Consider the following 18,048-nt stretch of genomic DNA (forward strand, 5'->3'; position numbering starts at 1 on the left):
TATAATGCTGCACATGGCCCCATACAGATATTTGCCCCATATAATGCTGCACATGGCCCCATAAGATGCTCCATACAGATATTTGTCCCATATAATGCTGCACATGGCCCCATAAGATGCTCCATAAAGATAATTGCCCCATATAATGCTGCACATGGCCCCATAAGATGCTCCATACAGATATTTGTCCCATATAATGCTGCACATGGCCCCATAAGATGCTCCATACAGATATTTGCCCCCATATAACGCTGCCCATGGCCCCATAAGATGCTCCATACAGATATTTGTCCCATATAATGCTGCACATGGCCCCATAAGATGCTCCATACAGATATTTGCCCCCATATAACGCTGCACATGGCCCCATAAGATGCTCCATACAGATATTTGCCCCATATAATGCTGCACATGGCCCCATAAGATGCTCCATACAGATATTTGCCCCATATAATGCTGCACATGGCCCCATAAGATGCTCCATACAGATATTTGTCCCATATAATGCTGCACATGGCCCCATAAGATGCTCCATACAGATATTTGCCCCATATAATGCTGCACATGGCCCCATAAGATGCTCCATACAGATAGTTGTCCCATATAATGCTGCACATGGCCCCATAAGATGCTCCATACAGATATTTGCCCCATATAATGCTGCACATGGCCCCATAAGATGCTCCATACAGATATTTGCCCCATATATATGCTGCACATGGCCCCATAAGATGCTCCATACAGATATTTGCCCCATATAACGCTGCACATGGCCCCATAAGATGCTCCATACAGATATTTGCCCCATATAACGCTGCACATGGCCCCATAAGATGCTCCATACAGATATTTGTCCCATATAACGCTGCACATGGCCCCATAAGATGCTCCATACAGATATTTGTCCCATATAATGCTGCACATGGCCCCATAAGATGCTCCATACAGATATTTGCCCCATATAATGCTGCACATGGCCCCATAAGATGCTCCATACAGATATTTGCCCCATATAACGCTGCACATGGCCCCATAAGATGCTCCATACAGATATTTGTCCCATATGATGCTGCACATGGCCCCATAAGATGCTCCATACAGATATTTGCCCCATAAGATGCTCCATAAAGATAATTGCCACATATAATGCTGCACATGGCCCCATAAGATGCTCCATACAGATAGTTGTCCCATATAATGCTGCACATGGCCCCATAAGATGCTCCATACAGATATTTGCGCCATATGCTGTTGCTGCGATTACAAGAAAAAAAAAAAAAAAAAAAAAACATACTCACCTCTCAGGCCCCCGGCACTTGTTATATTCACCTGCTCTGCGTTCCAGCGACGGGTGCCGCTGTGTCTTCCGTGTCCTCTGCACTGACTGTTCAGGCAGAGGGCGGCACGCACACTAATCACGTCATCGCGCCCTCTGACCCGTACGTCAATGCAGAGGACGCGGAAGACACATCGGCGGCCGTCGGTGGAATGGGGAGCAGGTGAATATCGCGCACTGCGTTATACTCGCCTGCTCCTAGCGCCGGCAGCTTCTTCCTGTAGTAAGCGGTCACATGGTAGCGCTCATTACAGTAATGAATATGCGGCTCCACCCCTATGGGAGTGGAGTCGGGTCCATATTCATTACTGTAATGAGCGGTACCATGTGACCGCTCACTACAGGAAGAAGCTGCTGGCCCTGAACCAGGGATGTGCAGGGACCGCGCCAGGAGCAGGCGAGTATTATTACACAGCTCCGCTCCCCCTCCCCTGCCGACCCCTGGGTATGACTCGAGTATAAGCCGAGGGGGGCAATTTCAGCCTAAAAAAATGGGCTGAAATTCTCAGCTTATACTTGAGTATATACGGTAAATGTTCTTTTTTTTTGTTCTTTTTTTTAAAACATTCCAAAAATTCCTGTGATGCACCTGAAGGGTTAATAAACTTCTTGAATGTGGTTTTGAGCACCTTGAGGGGTGCAGTTTTTAGAATGGTGCCACTTTTAGGTATTTTCTATCATATAGACCACATCTGAAGTCACTTTGAGCGATGTTTTCCCTGAGGGAAAAAAAAATAGTGTTGTAAAACTGAAAAATCGCTCTTTAACTTTTAACCCTTATAACTTCATAACAAAAAAAATTTTGGTTCCAAAATTGTGCTGATGTAGACATGTGGGAAATGCTACTTATTAAATATTTTGTGTGATATGTCTGTATAATTTAAGGGCATGAAAATTCTAGGTTGGAAAATAGCAAAAAAAAAAATTTTGCCAAATTTCCGCTTTTCTCACAAATAAACACAAGTCATAACAAATAATTTTTACCACTATCATGAAGTACAATATGTCATGAGAAAACATTGACAGAATCAGTGGGATCCATGGAAGCGTTCTAGAGTTATTACCTCACAAAGGGACAGTGGTCAGAATTGTAAAAATTGGCCTGTCATTAACATACAAATGTGTTAATGAAAGGAAAAAAAAACAACATGGTCCTTAACTCTCTTTAGACCTGGTTTTTTGGTCTGTGTATACATCATGATGTGCTTCTGACATATGTAACTTTATCCCATACAGTTGCTTAATGAATAATGTCCCTACCCCTTTTTGCATGTTATATATTCTGTATATAGAAGTCCACTTAACTATGCTTCCTAAAATATTGTAATATGTATGATGACAGTACCCAAATATGTGCCAAAAGGGTCTACACATGTTTGGAATTTCTCAACATATACTTTCAGTGTAGGATGTGAACTTTAAGGGTGTGTTTCCACGGTCAGTATTGGCAGCACTTTGCACTAAGCTTCATCCAAAGCGCTGCCGGCTTTTGTACGCTCGGGGTGATTCCGCTTGTGTTCATTGAACCATGTGGAATCACAGCATCCTATACATTGGATTGTGATATTTATCTTGCGACACCGCAAGATAAATAGACATGCTGCGGTCTAGAAAGACGCGCCGCATGTCCGGTTACACTGGGAAGCCGGAGGCATCCCTGCCCGCATAGTGGAGATGGGATTTCATAGAATCCCCTCCACTATGCTGTAACATCTGGCTGCTGCATACAGCTGCAGCGTCCAATCTGCAGCGAATACTGACTGTGGAAACATACCCTAATCCAACATAGACGGTGGCACTGATTCATCAAAGTGTTTACACCAGAAAATCTGGCATAAACACTTTGAAAAGTTGCAACTTTTACCGTTTGAGTGGGACGGGGTGATGCCCACTGTGTGCTTATCAAGTCGTCTAAATCCATTCTTCATAGTATCCAGCCCAAAAAAATTGAGAACAATACATAAGAAATAAAACTTAGTGCAAATTCATACATATATTTATTCACATTTTCTCATAATTTAATTCATGACCACAAGTTGTGCACGTCTTCTTATACATATCCTCTTCAACATGTTCCTCCGGCCCATATTCGTGTTGATGGCCACCAACATCTTTTTTCCATAAACTGCTCCTTACAGCACGACGAAGTTCTGTAAAATAGAGGGGTTATGTCAAAATTCTCAAGTTATAGAAGATTATGGAAAAGGTATAACACTTGATAAATATCAGGACAGGCCCACCATCTGATGCGAATGCTGGTGTCCTCATATAAGTCAGGCAAAAGGATCTGACATGTTGGATTTCATGGTTCTAGACAAATATTTTTGGGAGGCACAAGTCAAAAAAAAATTAGTATGTTCTGCAGATAAACGTAATGGGTTGTCCAACATTATTCACATTTACAGCAGTGAAAGACATGGCAATGTCACATCAACGTACACCTGTCATGAGAAGTGCACACAGGTATGTGTTGCTGCAATGTTATCACGCATTGTGGAAGCGAACAGTTCTACAACCCCTTTACGATATGCACCGTACATGAACGCACACGTGGGCGCAGAGTCATATCTTTTCCGGCATGTCAGCCGATTTCATTAGCTGACATGTGCCCCTAACAGCCGTGGGTGGAATCGCAGACCACCCACGGCTGTTATCCTGTTAAATGCCACTGTCAATCTCGGACAGCGGCATTTAACACAATGCAAGAGACCCCCGTGGGCATCATTGCCGGATAGCTATGAGCGCCGCCCAGCGGTCGGCGGGGGCTCATAGCAAGTGAGTATTGTTCTAAAACCCTGCTCTGTGTAGCACAAGCGTCTCCCATGGAGACTATTGAAGCAAGTGTAAAGTAAAAAAAAAAAAAGTGTCTTTAAAATTATTAAATATGAAAGTTTAAATCACACCCCATTCAAAATAAAACAATTAAAAAAACCTAAAGAGTACACAATTGGTATTGCAGAGTTCAGAATTGCCCGGTCAATAAATAAAAAGAATTAACCTGATCGGTAAACTGCATAACAAGAACCTAGTAAGAAAAAAAAACAACCCAAAACACAATTGTGGAATTGCACTTTTTTTTGCAATTTCACCGCACCGCAGAATTTTTTTCCCCATTTTCCAGTACACTATACGGTAAAACCAATGCGGTTGTTCAAAAGTACAACTCGTCCCGCAAAAACAAGCGCTTAAATGGCCATAGTGATGGAAAAATAAAAAACTTATGGCTCTGGAAGGAGGGGGTAAAAACAGAAACTCAAACATGGAAAATGGTCAGGGGGTTAAGGGGTTAAAGGGATTTCTCAAGTTGCCTATTGAGCAGCTCATAACTGGGCAGTCTCCATCCTTCCTGGTTTCTGGCAGGGCAGACTATCTTGAGTGACAGTTCTGGTGAGTAGCAGAATTGTAATACGAGTAGAAGCATAAAACACAGTCCATGTTCTGCTGTAAGCCATTCACCCATCCAGACGAACCACTGATATAGAAATATATAGGATATTATATAGAGAGCATATAATAAAGTTAAGGCAATTATTTTAACTGGATTTCTTCTGCAACTAAGTCATATAATGCTTATGTACAGTAGTGCTCAAAATAACAGCAGTCCAATATGACTAACCAGATTACTCACCGTTTTTGATATAAATTATATTACCACAAGTCAAACTACTTACCAGTTGGTGCAATAGATTCTAAGAAAACCAGTCACTGTATTATTGATCTGCATGTTTTTGAGTCTCTGTGTATTAGAATCATTAATAGAAAGGGGGTGTTCAAAATAATAGCAGTGAGGAGTTCAATTAGTGAGGTCAATCATTCTGTGAAGAAACAGGTGTGAATCAGGCGGCCATTATATAAGGGTGAAGCCAGGACATGTTGTACATGCCTTTCTCCTTGAAAGCCTGAGAATTATGGGTCGTTTGAGACATTCTTCAGAAGAACAGCGTACTTTGATTAACAAGTTGATTGGAGAGGGCAAATCTTATGAAGAAGTGCAGACAATTATGGGCTGTTCAGCTAAAATGATCTCCAATGCTTTAAAATGGAAAGCCAAACCAGAGAGACGTGGAAGACAACAGAAGACTATTCAAATGGATGGAAGAATGGACAGAATGGCAAAGGCTCAGCCAATGATCAGCTCCAGGATGATCAAAGGCAGTCTCAAGTTACCTGTGAGTACTGTGACAGTGAGAAGACGCCAGTGTGACGCTAATAAAAACATGTACTGAAGAGGATACAATTTGCCAAAGAACACATCAACTGGCCTAAAGAGAAATGGGGAAACATTTTGTGGACTGATGAAAGTAAAATTATTCTTTTTGGGTCCAAGGGCCGCAGAGAGTTCATCAGACGACCCCCAAGCTCTGCATTCAAGGCACAATACACTCTGAAGACTGTGAAGCATGGTGGTGCAATTATCATGATATGGGCATGCTTCTCCTACTATGGTGTCAGACCTATTTATAACATACCAGGGAGCATGGACCAGTTTGCAGATATTAAAATACTTAAAGAGCTCATGTTGCCTTACACTGAAGAAGATATGCCCTTCAAATGGGTGTTTCAACAAGACAATGACCCAAAAACACACCAGTAAATGAGCAAAATCTTGGTTAAAGTCCAACAAAATTGAGGTTATGGAGTGGCCAACCCAATCCCTGGGCCTTAAACACTTGTGGGATGGCATCAAAAATTTAGCTTCGGAGGCAAAACCAACAAATGCCAAAAAATTGTGAAATGTAGTCCAAGCATCCTCGGATGGAATAACAGTGACAGGTGCCAGAAGTTGGTTGGCTCTACGCAATATAGATGTGAAGCAGTTCTAAAAACTGTGGGTATACAACTATATATTAGGTCAGTGATTCACAGGAATGCTAAATCCTCACAAAAATACATATTGTGAGTTTGTAAAGACAAATACAGAGACACTGCTATCTTTTAGAACAGCCCAATGTTCATGTTTTGTTATTTTCTGTAAAGTAGTTAAGAGTTATATACATTTCTCTTCAGGTTCTGAATTAGAGAACAGTGTGCAATGTTCCAATGCATGGAAATAAAAATTAGTATAAAGTTTTTGTGATTATTTGTGTTTTTGAACGCACTGCTATTATTTTGAACACTACTGTATACTGTAACCTAATTCTACAGAATAAAATAAAGCATATTTTGGTAACTTTACCTTTTACTTTCTTGTCAAATTTTTTCTGCTTCATTTTATCTTTGTTTTCTTGCCGAACTTCCTTTGCTTCTTCTAAAGCCTCTTCAGTACCCCAGACTTCTAAAGAACGCTTAACTATCTGAAAAAGTAAAGGAACAGCATGAAAATATCACGTGCCACCGTTTATAATCGTGCCACGGTAGAGAAGACACTGAAAACTAAATAACAAGGTCCATAATTAGGAGAATAACCACTAGTTATACAATTTCTCTATTAAAAGGGTTGGTCTGAGGATTACGGCAATATAAAAAATTTATGTAATATATATTTTTTTGTTTTTACTTTTAGTAGCATTTTGCTTTCATAGTACACTGTGAAACTTATTTGTATTTTGTCTGTATCCTATAAGACCCTTCCTAATAGAAAGGCAAACTTGGGGGCCATTATTAGGACCCAACTGGTTATGTTCAAATAAAACTTCTCAGGGGTTATACAAACATCAACGATCAGAGTCATCTCTGATCCTGTCTGTTGCAGCAAAACCCTGGCTGTCTGCTACAACCATGATTTTCCTGCTGAAGGAGTGTGCTCATGACACGGGTCTCATTTTCTTTGGGCACCAACAGTGAAATACTGGACTTTTGGGGACTCCTGCATGCATCCTACTATTATGCCACTAGGTATTTAGAGGTTATAAAGGGTTTTCCAGGCACAAAGATTATTCAAGCACTGCAAAGCCTATCAGAAATGAGGAAACTTCATAATTTTGCTCCATTCCTGAGCTGTCAGAGTCCTGTGACCTGAAGCTCCTTACTTCCTGCTCTGTGATCAGCCTGTAGATTTCCTGTCTGTACTTGATCTGCAGAGAATTCCGAACAGTGATGTCATGGTGGCCAGAGAGCCTCAGCAAGTTTACAGTGACTGATGATGTGCACAGAGTGAGTGCACAGAGCAAGTAATCTTATTTTGTGATTTTAGCCAGAAGTGATGGAACTGGTTGTTCCAGACTGCTAGATTACATCAGTTGTAAGTTTTGTGTGTCTACGGTTAAGTTTTAATTTGAAACAATAAAAGTTATATTTTATAAGTTTTTCAAAAAAATTCCCTCTTTGCTATTGCGGTGAAATGCAAACAAAAAACAACAACAAAAAAAAATGAAGTGCATTTCCACAATTGTTTCGTTTGTTTTTTTCCATGTTCACTATATGGTAAAACTGGCCTGCCTTAGGATTCTCCAGGTCATTACGAGTTTGAAGATACAAAACATGTTTAGGTTCTTTTTTATTTAAAAATGGCGGAAAAAAAAATCCAAAGATTTGATTTTATTGATACCATTTTGGTGCAGATACGATCTTTTGATCGTCCATTATTGCATTTTAATGCAATGTTGCAGCGACCAAAAAAGAACGTAATTCTGGCATTTTGACTTTTTTTCTCATTATGCCGTTTACCGATCGTATTAATTCTTTTTATATGTTGATAGATCGGGCAATTCTGAAAGAGGCGATTCCAAATATGTATTTTTTCATTTAAAAAAAACAAACAAAAAAAATAAACTGTTTACAGCTGAATTGTGCTGGAAAAGATGTGGGCTCAGTGCTGGAGCCCACATCAAAGGGGTGACCCGACATGTGCTGTACATTTATGGTGCATGTCGTGAAGGGGTTAAAATAAAGATAAAAAAATAAACCAAAATGGGTCATTCCATGTCAAGTGAACCAATGATTTTTACCTCTATATTTTTAATTCTTTTGAGATTTTGTTATTTGGTAATATTGTGTCAGAGAATGCAAAATGTGAAGAAAAAGAAAAAAAATTCTAGAAATTTTATTTTTTTTTATTGATTTTCAAAATTCAGAAAAAGTGTGAATTTCGGTGTTGCCTGCCTTTACATTTCTCCTCATAACTCAGGCTAGAAAAAAAGAGAGAGAAACAAAATAAACACCATTCTACTCAGAACTGTACAGGCTTTCACCAGATATGTCAGAAGAGTATGTTTGATAATATTTTACCCATGCGAACGCAAAATTTTAAAACGCATTTCCGAAAAAAACATTTAATTTCAAAAACTGCACATGTGCCTGCTATGCTCCTAGCCACATCTGTACCAAACTACAAGCTGGGATCGTGATGGGATCATATTTTAAAAAATAAAACTATTACAGTCTCAATGTGAAAATCTCCAATTCAGATCTGTTCAGCCTGTGGTCTAACAGTGTGGGGTCCATATTTACCAAATAATCCATGATTGTTAGATGTTACGGTATTATTTTATGTTACAGAGTATTAGAAGCAGGAGAGGACAGAGAAGAAAGCTTTGTTAGGGCTGAGAATGACCAGGGGTAGACGGTGACTGCAGAGCAGATGACCGGCCGGTAGCTCGGGCCTCCACAGACCGTATTCACACCAAATCTTATCACCCAGGCAACTCCTCAAATGGAGGGAGAAAAATATTCTTAACATCCAGTTCACGTATTGTACGAACCAGGACTATGAAGAGGAGGAGAGTTTGTGAAAACATCAGTTACAGGAAGCAGAACCCATCACAGGGACTCGGCAATACCGGACTGTCATCCCATGTAGTGGAAATAAAGACAGTGACGTCCATGACGTGGTAGAAGGCGGCACAAGATCGGCAATGGATGCCACAACTGGTGATGTGACCTGTGAATATGATTGGCGCTGGTGGTGGCTACTGTACTCTCCATAGATTGTGAAAATGAAGAAGTGACTTTTTTGCACCTTCTGGCCCAGCGCCGTCCTTTGTGTATCCAAGAAAACCAGACATTGTAAAAGTTACAAAAATCAGATATAACTCAGGTGGAGCTGAGCACCATGACAGCCGCACATACTCTGACACAGAAGGAAACGGCCATTGCTAGTGAGCGCTTATGGACAAGATGACATTTCGCCCACTAGAAGGGACATTGATGATGAAAGGCCAGTGTAAAAGCCTACTATTAATTGTTTGATTTGTTCATATTTTATAGAACAAGGATTTAACTACTGTTCTATCCTTTAACACTTCATAAATGACATGTTTAGTGATATAGTAGAAAAAAAATTGTTCCATGTATAAATAGGTCGTAAAAATATTGGTTCTTTTCATCTGGTCTTTAACATATAATTAGGATGAGACTGTGTTCAGAAAACCACACTTGATGTGATCACCTTTTTTCTTTTGGCTTGTTCAATGCATTCAGGTTGAAAATGCTGCGCAAGTTGTGTTATGATGATTAAGATGTATTTATTCTGGCACTTCGGTATTTGTTTTTTGTTTCTTTATTGTTACATATAAATGTTGAATTCAGTAAGTTGTAGTTTGAAAAGAAAAAAGGAAGAAACTCACACAAACATAAAATCAGATGATTCAAGGCTTAAAAAAAAAAAAAAATTTGATAGGTCCCAAGTTGAATCCCTGTACAAATATAATCAAGGACACAAGTAACACACATGCATGTTTTCACAATTTTAGAAGCTATGCTTTTTTTCACAATTGTGCATCAACATTTTTAATTTGATTTCTCCATGAAAGCCGGCACAGTTCTGAGAAAAGTGATGACTCTCCCACCTCTTTATCTTAATTCTAGCCCGAGATATGATAAAAAATATAAAGCCATACCAGGCCAAAATCCGCTCTTTCAAAACTTTAGAAATCTGTAAAAAATTAACCGATGAAGAAAAAAAAAATTCAAAACTTTTAATTTGTAATTAACTAAAGTTGTGCTTCACAAAAACAAAAAATACAAAAAAAAATCTAAAGACGTCAGGTAACAAAAATATTCATATTTGGATCACTTGATATGGAATGACCCAAATATAGATGTTGCTGTGTTCAAAAAAGTCCAATTTATCGAAATATAAAAATAATTAACCCAATCGGTAAACACTGTAAATGGAAAAAAATAAATAAATAATTACATAAATTAAGTTTTTTTGGTAGCTGTAATACCACAAAATATGCAATCAAAGCGTCACATCTATCCCAAATAGTGTCAAAAACTTCATGTCATCCTGCCAAAAATAGCCTGTCACAAAGCTCCATCGACCAAAAAATTAAAATGTTACGGGTCTGAGAAAACTACGCAAAACCCAAAATGTTTTTTTTTGTTTTTTTTGCAAACTTGTGTTTTTTTTCAAAAATAAAATAAAAAAACTGGGCATTTGGCATCACCATAAATTGTAGTGATGAGCAGAATCATATTGCGTGGTGATTTTTACCAAATGTACACCATAAAAACAATTCCCAAAAATCAATGTAATGGCAGAATTGCCCCCCCCCCCCCCCCATTTCTCCCCACTTGAATTTTTTTCCTGTTTTCCAGGACACCATGTGGTAAGATTAATGATGTCATTCAAAAGTACAACTCATCCCACAAAAAAAATAAGCCCTCATATGTCAATGTGGACAGGAAAATAAGAGGTATGGCTCTGGGAAAAAGGGGAGGAAAAAAATAAAATTGTCCACGTAATAGTGGGGTTTAAGAGATATTTGGCATACAGAATTACATGCCATGAATATCTGATAGGTGGAAGCCAGTGGGACTCCCATCTATCAGGAGAACTGAGGTCCCCTTCCCTCCTATTTGGACCGGAAGAGACCATGCATGTAGTGCTCTCTAATGAGAATTGTGAACTCAAACTGCAGTGGAGAAAAGCACACTTTTTCACTTCACCAACTCCTTTATTGAGCGTCAAGAAGACAGCATTCTCTGCATATAGCCACACTGTTAAACATTAGTACTTTGTTCGGGTATGCAAAGCATATCGAGGGTGCTTGAGTGACACGTTCGAGTCCCCATTTTTTGCGGCTGTTAGGAACAAAACCCGCGGCCACGGAGACTCGAACATGTCACCCGAGCACCTGTGACACGCTGTGCATACCCGAGCACCCTAGGCAAACTCGAGTAACAAGCAATTGCGCTCCTCACTACTTCCTTACTTTAACACTAAGTGCCACTACTCTCGGACATGGAATCAAAGTGTGAGCAGCCACTACACAAGCATGTTTGTGCCCTGAAGGTCGGCATTAAGGGCCGCAGGCTGAACAAGAATATAGCATGAAAACAAACTAAACATGTTTCTGTACCTGCAATTTCAAATAAAGTTTCATGTCGCCCCAATGAGAATTGTGCGGGTTTTTCTTTAAAATATACTTCAGCACAGGTTCCCTTTTATCCATATCACAGTCTTTCAGCAAATACTCTTTTTTCGCTTCAGTCCTTGTTATGAGTTTATGTTTCTCTTCTGTATCTCTAAAAAGAAAAAAAAATCAAAACAAATAAAAATTACCTTCCAAATAATACAGAAGGCATTCAGAATCTGTAAAAAAGATACACTTTGGCGCTCATTAATTACTGCTGGTGTTTTACACACCACTCTTAACCCCTTAAGCCCCGAGGGTGGTTTGCACGTTAATGACCGGGCCAATTTTTACAATTCTGACCACTGTCCCTTTATGAGGTTATAACTCTGGAACGCTTCAACGGATCTTGGTGATTCTTACATTGGTTTCTCGTGACACATTGTACTTCATGATAGTGGTAAAATTTATTCGATATAACTTGCGTTTATTTGTGAAAAAAATGGAAATTTGGCGAAAAAATTCGCAATTTTCCAACTTTTAATTTTTATGCCCTTAAATCACAGAGATGTCACACAAAATACTTAAGTAACATTTCCCACATGTCTACTTTACATCAGCACAATTTTGGAACCAAAATTTTTTTTTGTTAGTGAGTTATAAGGGTTAAAAGTTGACCAGAAATTTCTCATTTTTACAACACCATTTTTTTTTTTTTTAGGGACCACATCTCATTTGAAGTAATTTTGAGGGGTCTATATGATAGAAAATACCCAAGTGTGACACCATTCTAAAAACTGCACCCCTCAAGGTGCTCAACGCCACATTCAAGAAGTTTATTAACCCTTCAGGTGTTTCACAGGAATTTTTGGAATGTTTAAATAAAAATGAACATTTAACTTTTTTTCACACAAAATTTATTTCAGCTCCAATTTGTTTTATTTTACCAAGGGTAACAGGAGAAAATGGACCCCAAAAGTTGTTGTACAATTTGTCCTGAGTACGCTGATACCCCATATGTGGGGGTAAACCACTGTTTGGGCACATGGCAGAGCTCGGAAGGAAAGGAGCGCCATTTTACTTTTCAATGCAAAATTGACTGGAATTGAGATGGGACGCCATGTTGCGTTTGGGGAGCCCCTGATCTGCCTAAACATTGAAACCCCCCACAAGTGACACCATTTTGGAAAGTAGACCCCCTAAGGAACTTATCTAGATGTGTGGTGAGCACTTTGACCCACCAAGTGCTTCACAGAAGTTTATAATGCAGAGCCGTAAAAATAAAAAATCATATTTTTTCACAAAAATGATTTTTTCGCCCCCAATTTTTTATTTTCCCAAGGGTAAGAGAAGAAATTGGACCCCAACAATTGTTGTGCAATTTGTCCTGAGTACGCTGATACCCCATATGTGGGTGTAAACCATTGTTTGGGCACATGGCAGAGCTCGGAAGGGAAGGAGCGCCATTTGACTTTTCAATGCAAAATTGACTGGAATTGAGATGGGATGCCATGTTGCGTTTGGAGAGCCCCTGATGTGCCTAAGCATTGAAACCCCCCCACAAGTGACACCATTTTGGAAAGTAGACCCCCTAAGGAACTTATCTAGAGGTGTTTTGAGAGCTTTGAACCCCCAAGTGTTTCACTACAGTTTATAACGCAGAGCCGTGAAAATAAAAATTCTTTTTTTTTTTTCTTCACAAAAATGATTTATTAGCCCCCAGTTTTGTATTTTCCCAAGGGTAACAGGAGAAATTAGACCCCAAAAGTTGTTGTCCAATTTGTCCTGAGTACGCTGATACCCTGTATGTGGGGGGGAACCACTGTTTGGGCGCATGGCAGAGTTCGGAAGGGAAGGAGCGCCATTTGGAATGTAGACTTAGATGGATTGGTCTGCAGGCGTCACGTTGCATTTTCAGAGCCCCTGATGTACCCAAACAGTAGAGACCCCCAAGAAGTGACCCCATATTGGAAACTAGACCTCCCAAGGAACTTATCTAGATGTGTTGTGAGAACTTTGAACCCCCAAGTGTTTCACTACAGTTTACAACGCAGAGCCGTGAAAATAAAAAATCTTTTTTTCCCCACAAAAATTTTTAGCTCCCCAAATTTTTATTTTCCCAAGGATAACAAGAGAACTTGGACCCCAAAAGTCGTTGTCCAATTTGTCCCGAGTACGCTGATACCCCATATGTTGGGGTAAACCCCTGTTTGGGCGCACGGGAGAGCTCGGAAGGGAAGGGGCACTGTTTTACTTTTTCAACGCAGAATTGGCTGGAATTGAGATCGGACGCCATGTCGCGTTTGGAGAGCCCCTGATGTGCCTGAACAGTGGAAACTCCCAATTCTACCTGAAACCCTAATCCAAACACACCCTTAACCCTAATCTCAATGGTAACCCTAACCACACCCATAACCCTGACACACCCCTAACCCTAATCCCAACCGTAAATGTAATCCAAACCCTAGCCCTAATCCTAACTTTAGCCCCAACCCTAACCCTAACTTTAGCCCCAACCCTAACCCTAGCCCTAGCCCTAACCCTAACCGGAAAATGGAAATACATTTTTTTAATTTTATTATTTTTCCCTAACTAAGTGGGTGATGAAGGGGGGTTTGATTTACTTTTATAGCGTTTTTTTATATCGGATTTTTATGATTTGCAGCTGTCACACACTAAAAGACGCTTTTTATAGCAAAAAAGTTTTTGTGTCTCCACATTTTGAGACCTATAATTTTTCCATATTTTGGTCCACAGAGTCATGTGAGGTCTTGTTTTTTGCGGGACGAGTTGACGTTTTTATTGTTAACATTTTCGGGCACATGACATTTTTTGATCGCTTTTTATTCTGATTTTTGTGAGGCAGAATAACCAAAAACCAGCTATTCATGAATTTCTTTTGGGGGAGGCGTTTATACCGTTCCACGTTTGGTAAAATTGATAAAGCAGTTTTATTCGTCGGGTCAGTACGATTACAGCGATATCTCATTTATATCATTTTTTTATGTTTTGGCGCATTTATACGATAAAAGCTATTTTATAGAAAAAATAATTATTTTGGCATCGCTTTATTCTGAGGACTATAACTTTTTTATTTTTTTGCTTATGATGCTGTATGGGGGACAAGATGACGTTTTCAGCGGTACCATGGTTATTTATATCCATCTTTTTGATTGCGTGTTATTCCACTTTTTGTTGAGCGGTATGATAATAAAGCGTTGTTTTTTGGCTCTTTTTTTTTTTTTCTCTTACGGTGTTCACTGAAGGGGTTAACTAGTGGGACAATTTTATAGGTTGGGTCGTTACGGACGCGGCGATACTAAATATGTGTACTTTTATTGTTTTTTTATTATTTAGATAAAGAAATGTATTTATGGGAATAATATATATTTTTTTTTTCTTTATTTAGGATTTTTTTTTTTTTTTTTTTTTTTTTAACATGTGGAATTTTTTTTTTTTTACTTTGTCCCAGGGGGGACATCACAGATCGCTGATTTGACAGTTTGCACAGCACTCTGTCAGATCAGCGATCTGACTGACAGCCCTGCAGGCTTACCAGCGCCTGCACTGGACCCAAAAGTAATCCCTGCAGGACCCGGATGCAGCCCCGCGGCCATTTTGGATCCGGGGCCTGCAGGGATAGGAGGTAAGAGACGCTCAGAGCAATGCGATCACATCGCGTTGCTCCGGGGGTCTCAGGGAAGCCCACAGGGAGCCCCCTCCCTGCACAATGCTTCCCTATACCGCCGGAACACTGCGATCATGTTTGATCGCAGTGTGCCGGGGGTTAATGTGCCGGGGGCGGTCCGTGACCGCTCCTGGCACACAGTGCCGGATGTCAGCTGCGATAGTCAGCTGACACCCGGCAGCGCTCCCCCCCGTGAGCGCGGCCGATCGCATATGACGTACTATCCCGTCACTGGGAATTAAGTCCCAGGTCACCTCGACGGGATAGTACGTCATATGGGATTAAGGGGTTAATAAACGCGGAACGTATGACAGAAATTTTTCTTCCATTTCCAACGTAACCTTACGCCACTTTTGTGATGGAAACTATGAGGAATTTGACAGATGAGCCTAGCCAAGCCCCTTCTGACCCCAGCTCCACCCACCTAGGCTTATATACCCCAGAGACAGCAATTTTGTGTACTGTATATAAGATGAGTTTTTCAGCACATCGTTTTTGTGCTGAAAAGCCCCCCTCGGCTTATACAAGAGTCATCGTCCCAGGTTATGGTAGGGCAGGGGGAGCGGCGGAGCAGCAGGTCACAGGAGGCAGGAGCCGGCGGCTGCTACTAAAGCCTGTGCCCGCTGCTAAAGATAAATGAATATTCACTGTACTGGCAATGAATATTCATTTATCTTATAGCGCGCGAACAGTTACAGCCACAGCCGCGAGCTTCCAGCAGCTGCCGAGCTCTAACGGGTGCCCGCTCATTAAGGTAATGAATATCCACCTCTCTCGACTCCCATAGACTGGAGAACTGGAGAGAAGTGAATATTCATTACCTTAATGAGCGGGGACACGTGATCGCCCATCCGCAGGAGCTGCTGGAAGCCGCAACGAGATGTTGCGAGTGTGCGCAGGGAAGGTAAGTAGGATGCTTTTTTAATGCTTTTCTCATGGGGGGCATACATACAAGGATGGGAATAAGGAGCCATGCAGACAAGGATGGGAATAAGGAGCCATGCAGACAAGGATGGGAATAAGGAGCCATGCAGACGAGGATGGGAATAAGGAGCCATGCAGACGAGGATGGGAATAAGGAGCCATGCAGACGAGGATGGGAATAAGGAGCCATGCAGACGAGGATGGGAATAAGGAGCCATGCAGACGAGGATGGGAATAAGGAGCCATGCAGACGAGGATGGGAATAAGGAGCCATGCAGACAAGGATGGGAATAAGGAGCCATGCAGACAAGGATGGGAATAAGGAGCCATGCAGACAAGAATGGGAATAAGGAGCCATGCAAACAAGGATGGGAATAAGGAGCCATGCACACAAGGATGGGAATAAGGAGCTATGCAGAGAAGGATGGGAATAAGGAGCCATGCATACAAGGATGGGAATAAGGAGCCATGCATACAAGGATGGGAATAAGGAGCCATGCATACAAGGATGGGAATAAGGAGCCATGCATACAAGGATGGGAATAAGGAGCCATGCATACAAGGATGGGAATAAGGAGCCATGCAGACAAGGATGGGAATAAGGAGCCATGCATACAAGGATGGGAATAAGGAGCCATGCAGACAAGGATGGGAATAAGGAGCCATGCATACAAGGATGGGAATAAGGAGCCATGCATACAAGGATGGGAATAAGAAGCCATGCAGACAAGGATGGGGATAAGGAGCCATGCAGAGAAGGATGGGGATGAGGAATCATGCATACCAGAATAGGGATTAGAGGACAATGCATACCCGGCATATACTCGAGTCAATAAGTTTTCCCAGTTTTTCGAGGCAAAATTAGGTGCCTTGGCTTATACTCGGGTCGACTTATACACAAATATGTACGGTAACTTACAAGTTGGCAAATAGTGATGAGCGAGTGCTTGGATAAGGTGTTAACCGAGCATGCTCATGTCCTAATTGAGTATTTTCGGCGTGCTCGAAAACAAAATGCTGTTTGTTAGGCAATCCCTGCATGTGTTGCGGCTGTTGAACAGCTGTGCGACATGCTGCCACTGCAACTCGACCATTTTTTATTTTTTTTTTAAACACGCCAAAAATACTCGATCAGGACACGAGGGTGCTCAGTTAACACCTTATTATTGGCAAACAATTTTAAGGCAAACTTGATGAAAACTCCTTGATGAATCCCGGCTTCAGTATTGCTTTCCTGCCATTTGTGTTGTAGGCCTTATGTAATCTTTTAAACTTATGAAAAGTGTATTGTTTATGAGTTAAATGTACCTCAAAATGATGCCACTGACAAATACAATGCATCTTGAAAAAAACAAGCCCTCATACTAGGTTGCCAAAAAAAAGATTGTCATAAGAGGCCAAAACCTGCCCTAAAGGGGTTGTCGGCTCCTTAACTTCAAGTACGCAGTCAATATATGACCACAAATGAAGGAACAGATGAATGACCTCGGGGAGACCAAAACATCCAACACTGCGGAGACACCATCACGTGTTTCTCAACGCAGTGATCCAGAACACTGCCCCCATCCCTTATGGGAAATATGCAAACGCATGTAAAGTAAGCTGCGGAGACACCATCACGTGTTTCTCAACGCAAGCAATGAATAGCCAGGCCTTTCTCCGGGAAGGAACAACCACGGGAAGGGCAGCATCCAATAAAGGAGAATATCCAATAAAGGAAGACCACCTATGCCAAGCATGGTATCCATCCACAAACAGCTGTTTCGGGGTTTTTGCCCCTCATCAGTGTGGAGTAGGAAACTGGCTATTAGGAGCAGTGCCTGGTGAAAGGCTATGAAGGAACAGATGAATGACCTCGGGGA

General features: G+C 40.9%; 1 protein-coding gene across 5 annotated transcripts in view; it reads right to left on the minus strand.

Annotated features, from left to right (window-relative positions):
• Positions 1-3,310: 3,310 nt before the first annotated feature.
• The window catches only part of XPA (XPA, DNA damage recognition and repair factor), a 34,276-nt gene continuing 19,538 nt past the window's right edge, over positions 3,311-18,048 (minus strand). For all 5 annotated transcript variants that reach the window (XM_077250774.1, XM_077250764.1, XM_077250748.1 and 2 more), the window contains 3 exons: positions 11,581-11,746; positions 6,513-6,630; positions 3,311-3,486 (listed from right to left, as the gene is read on the minus strand). In XM_077250774.1, the coding sequence (XP_077106889.1) occupies positions 3,338-3,486; positions 6,513-6,630; positions 11,581-11,746 (433 nt within the window). In that variant the 3' untranslated portion in view covers positions 3,311-3,337. The remainder of the gene's footprint in view (positions 3,487-6,512; positions 6,631-11,580; positions 11,747-18,048) is intronic.

The sequence above is a fragment of the Ranitomeya variabilis genome, chromosome 1, assembly GCF_051348905.1.
Source record: "Ranitomeya variabilis isolate aRanVar5 chromosome 1, aRanVar5.hap1, whole genome shotgun sequence".
NCBI lineage: Eukaryota > Metazoa > Chordata > Amphibia > Anura > Dendrobatidae > Ranitomeya > Ranitomeya variabilis.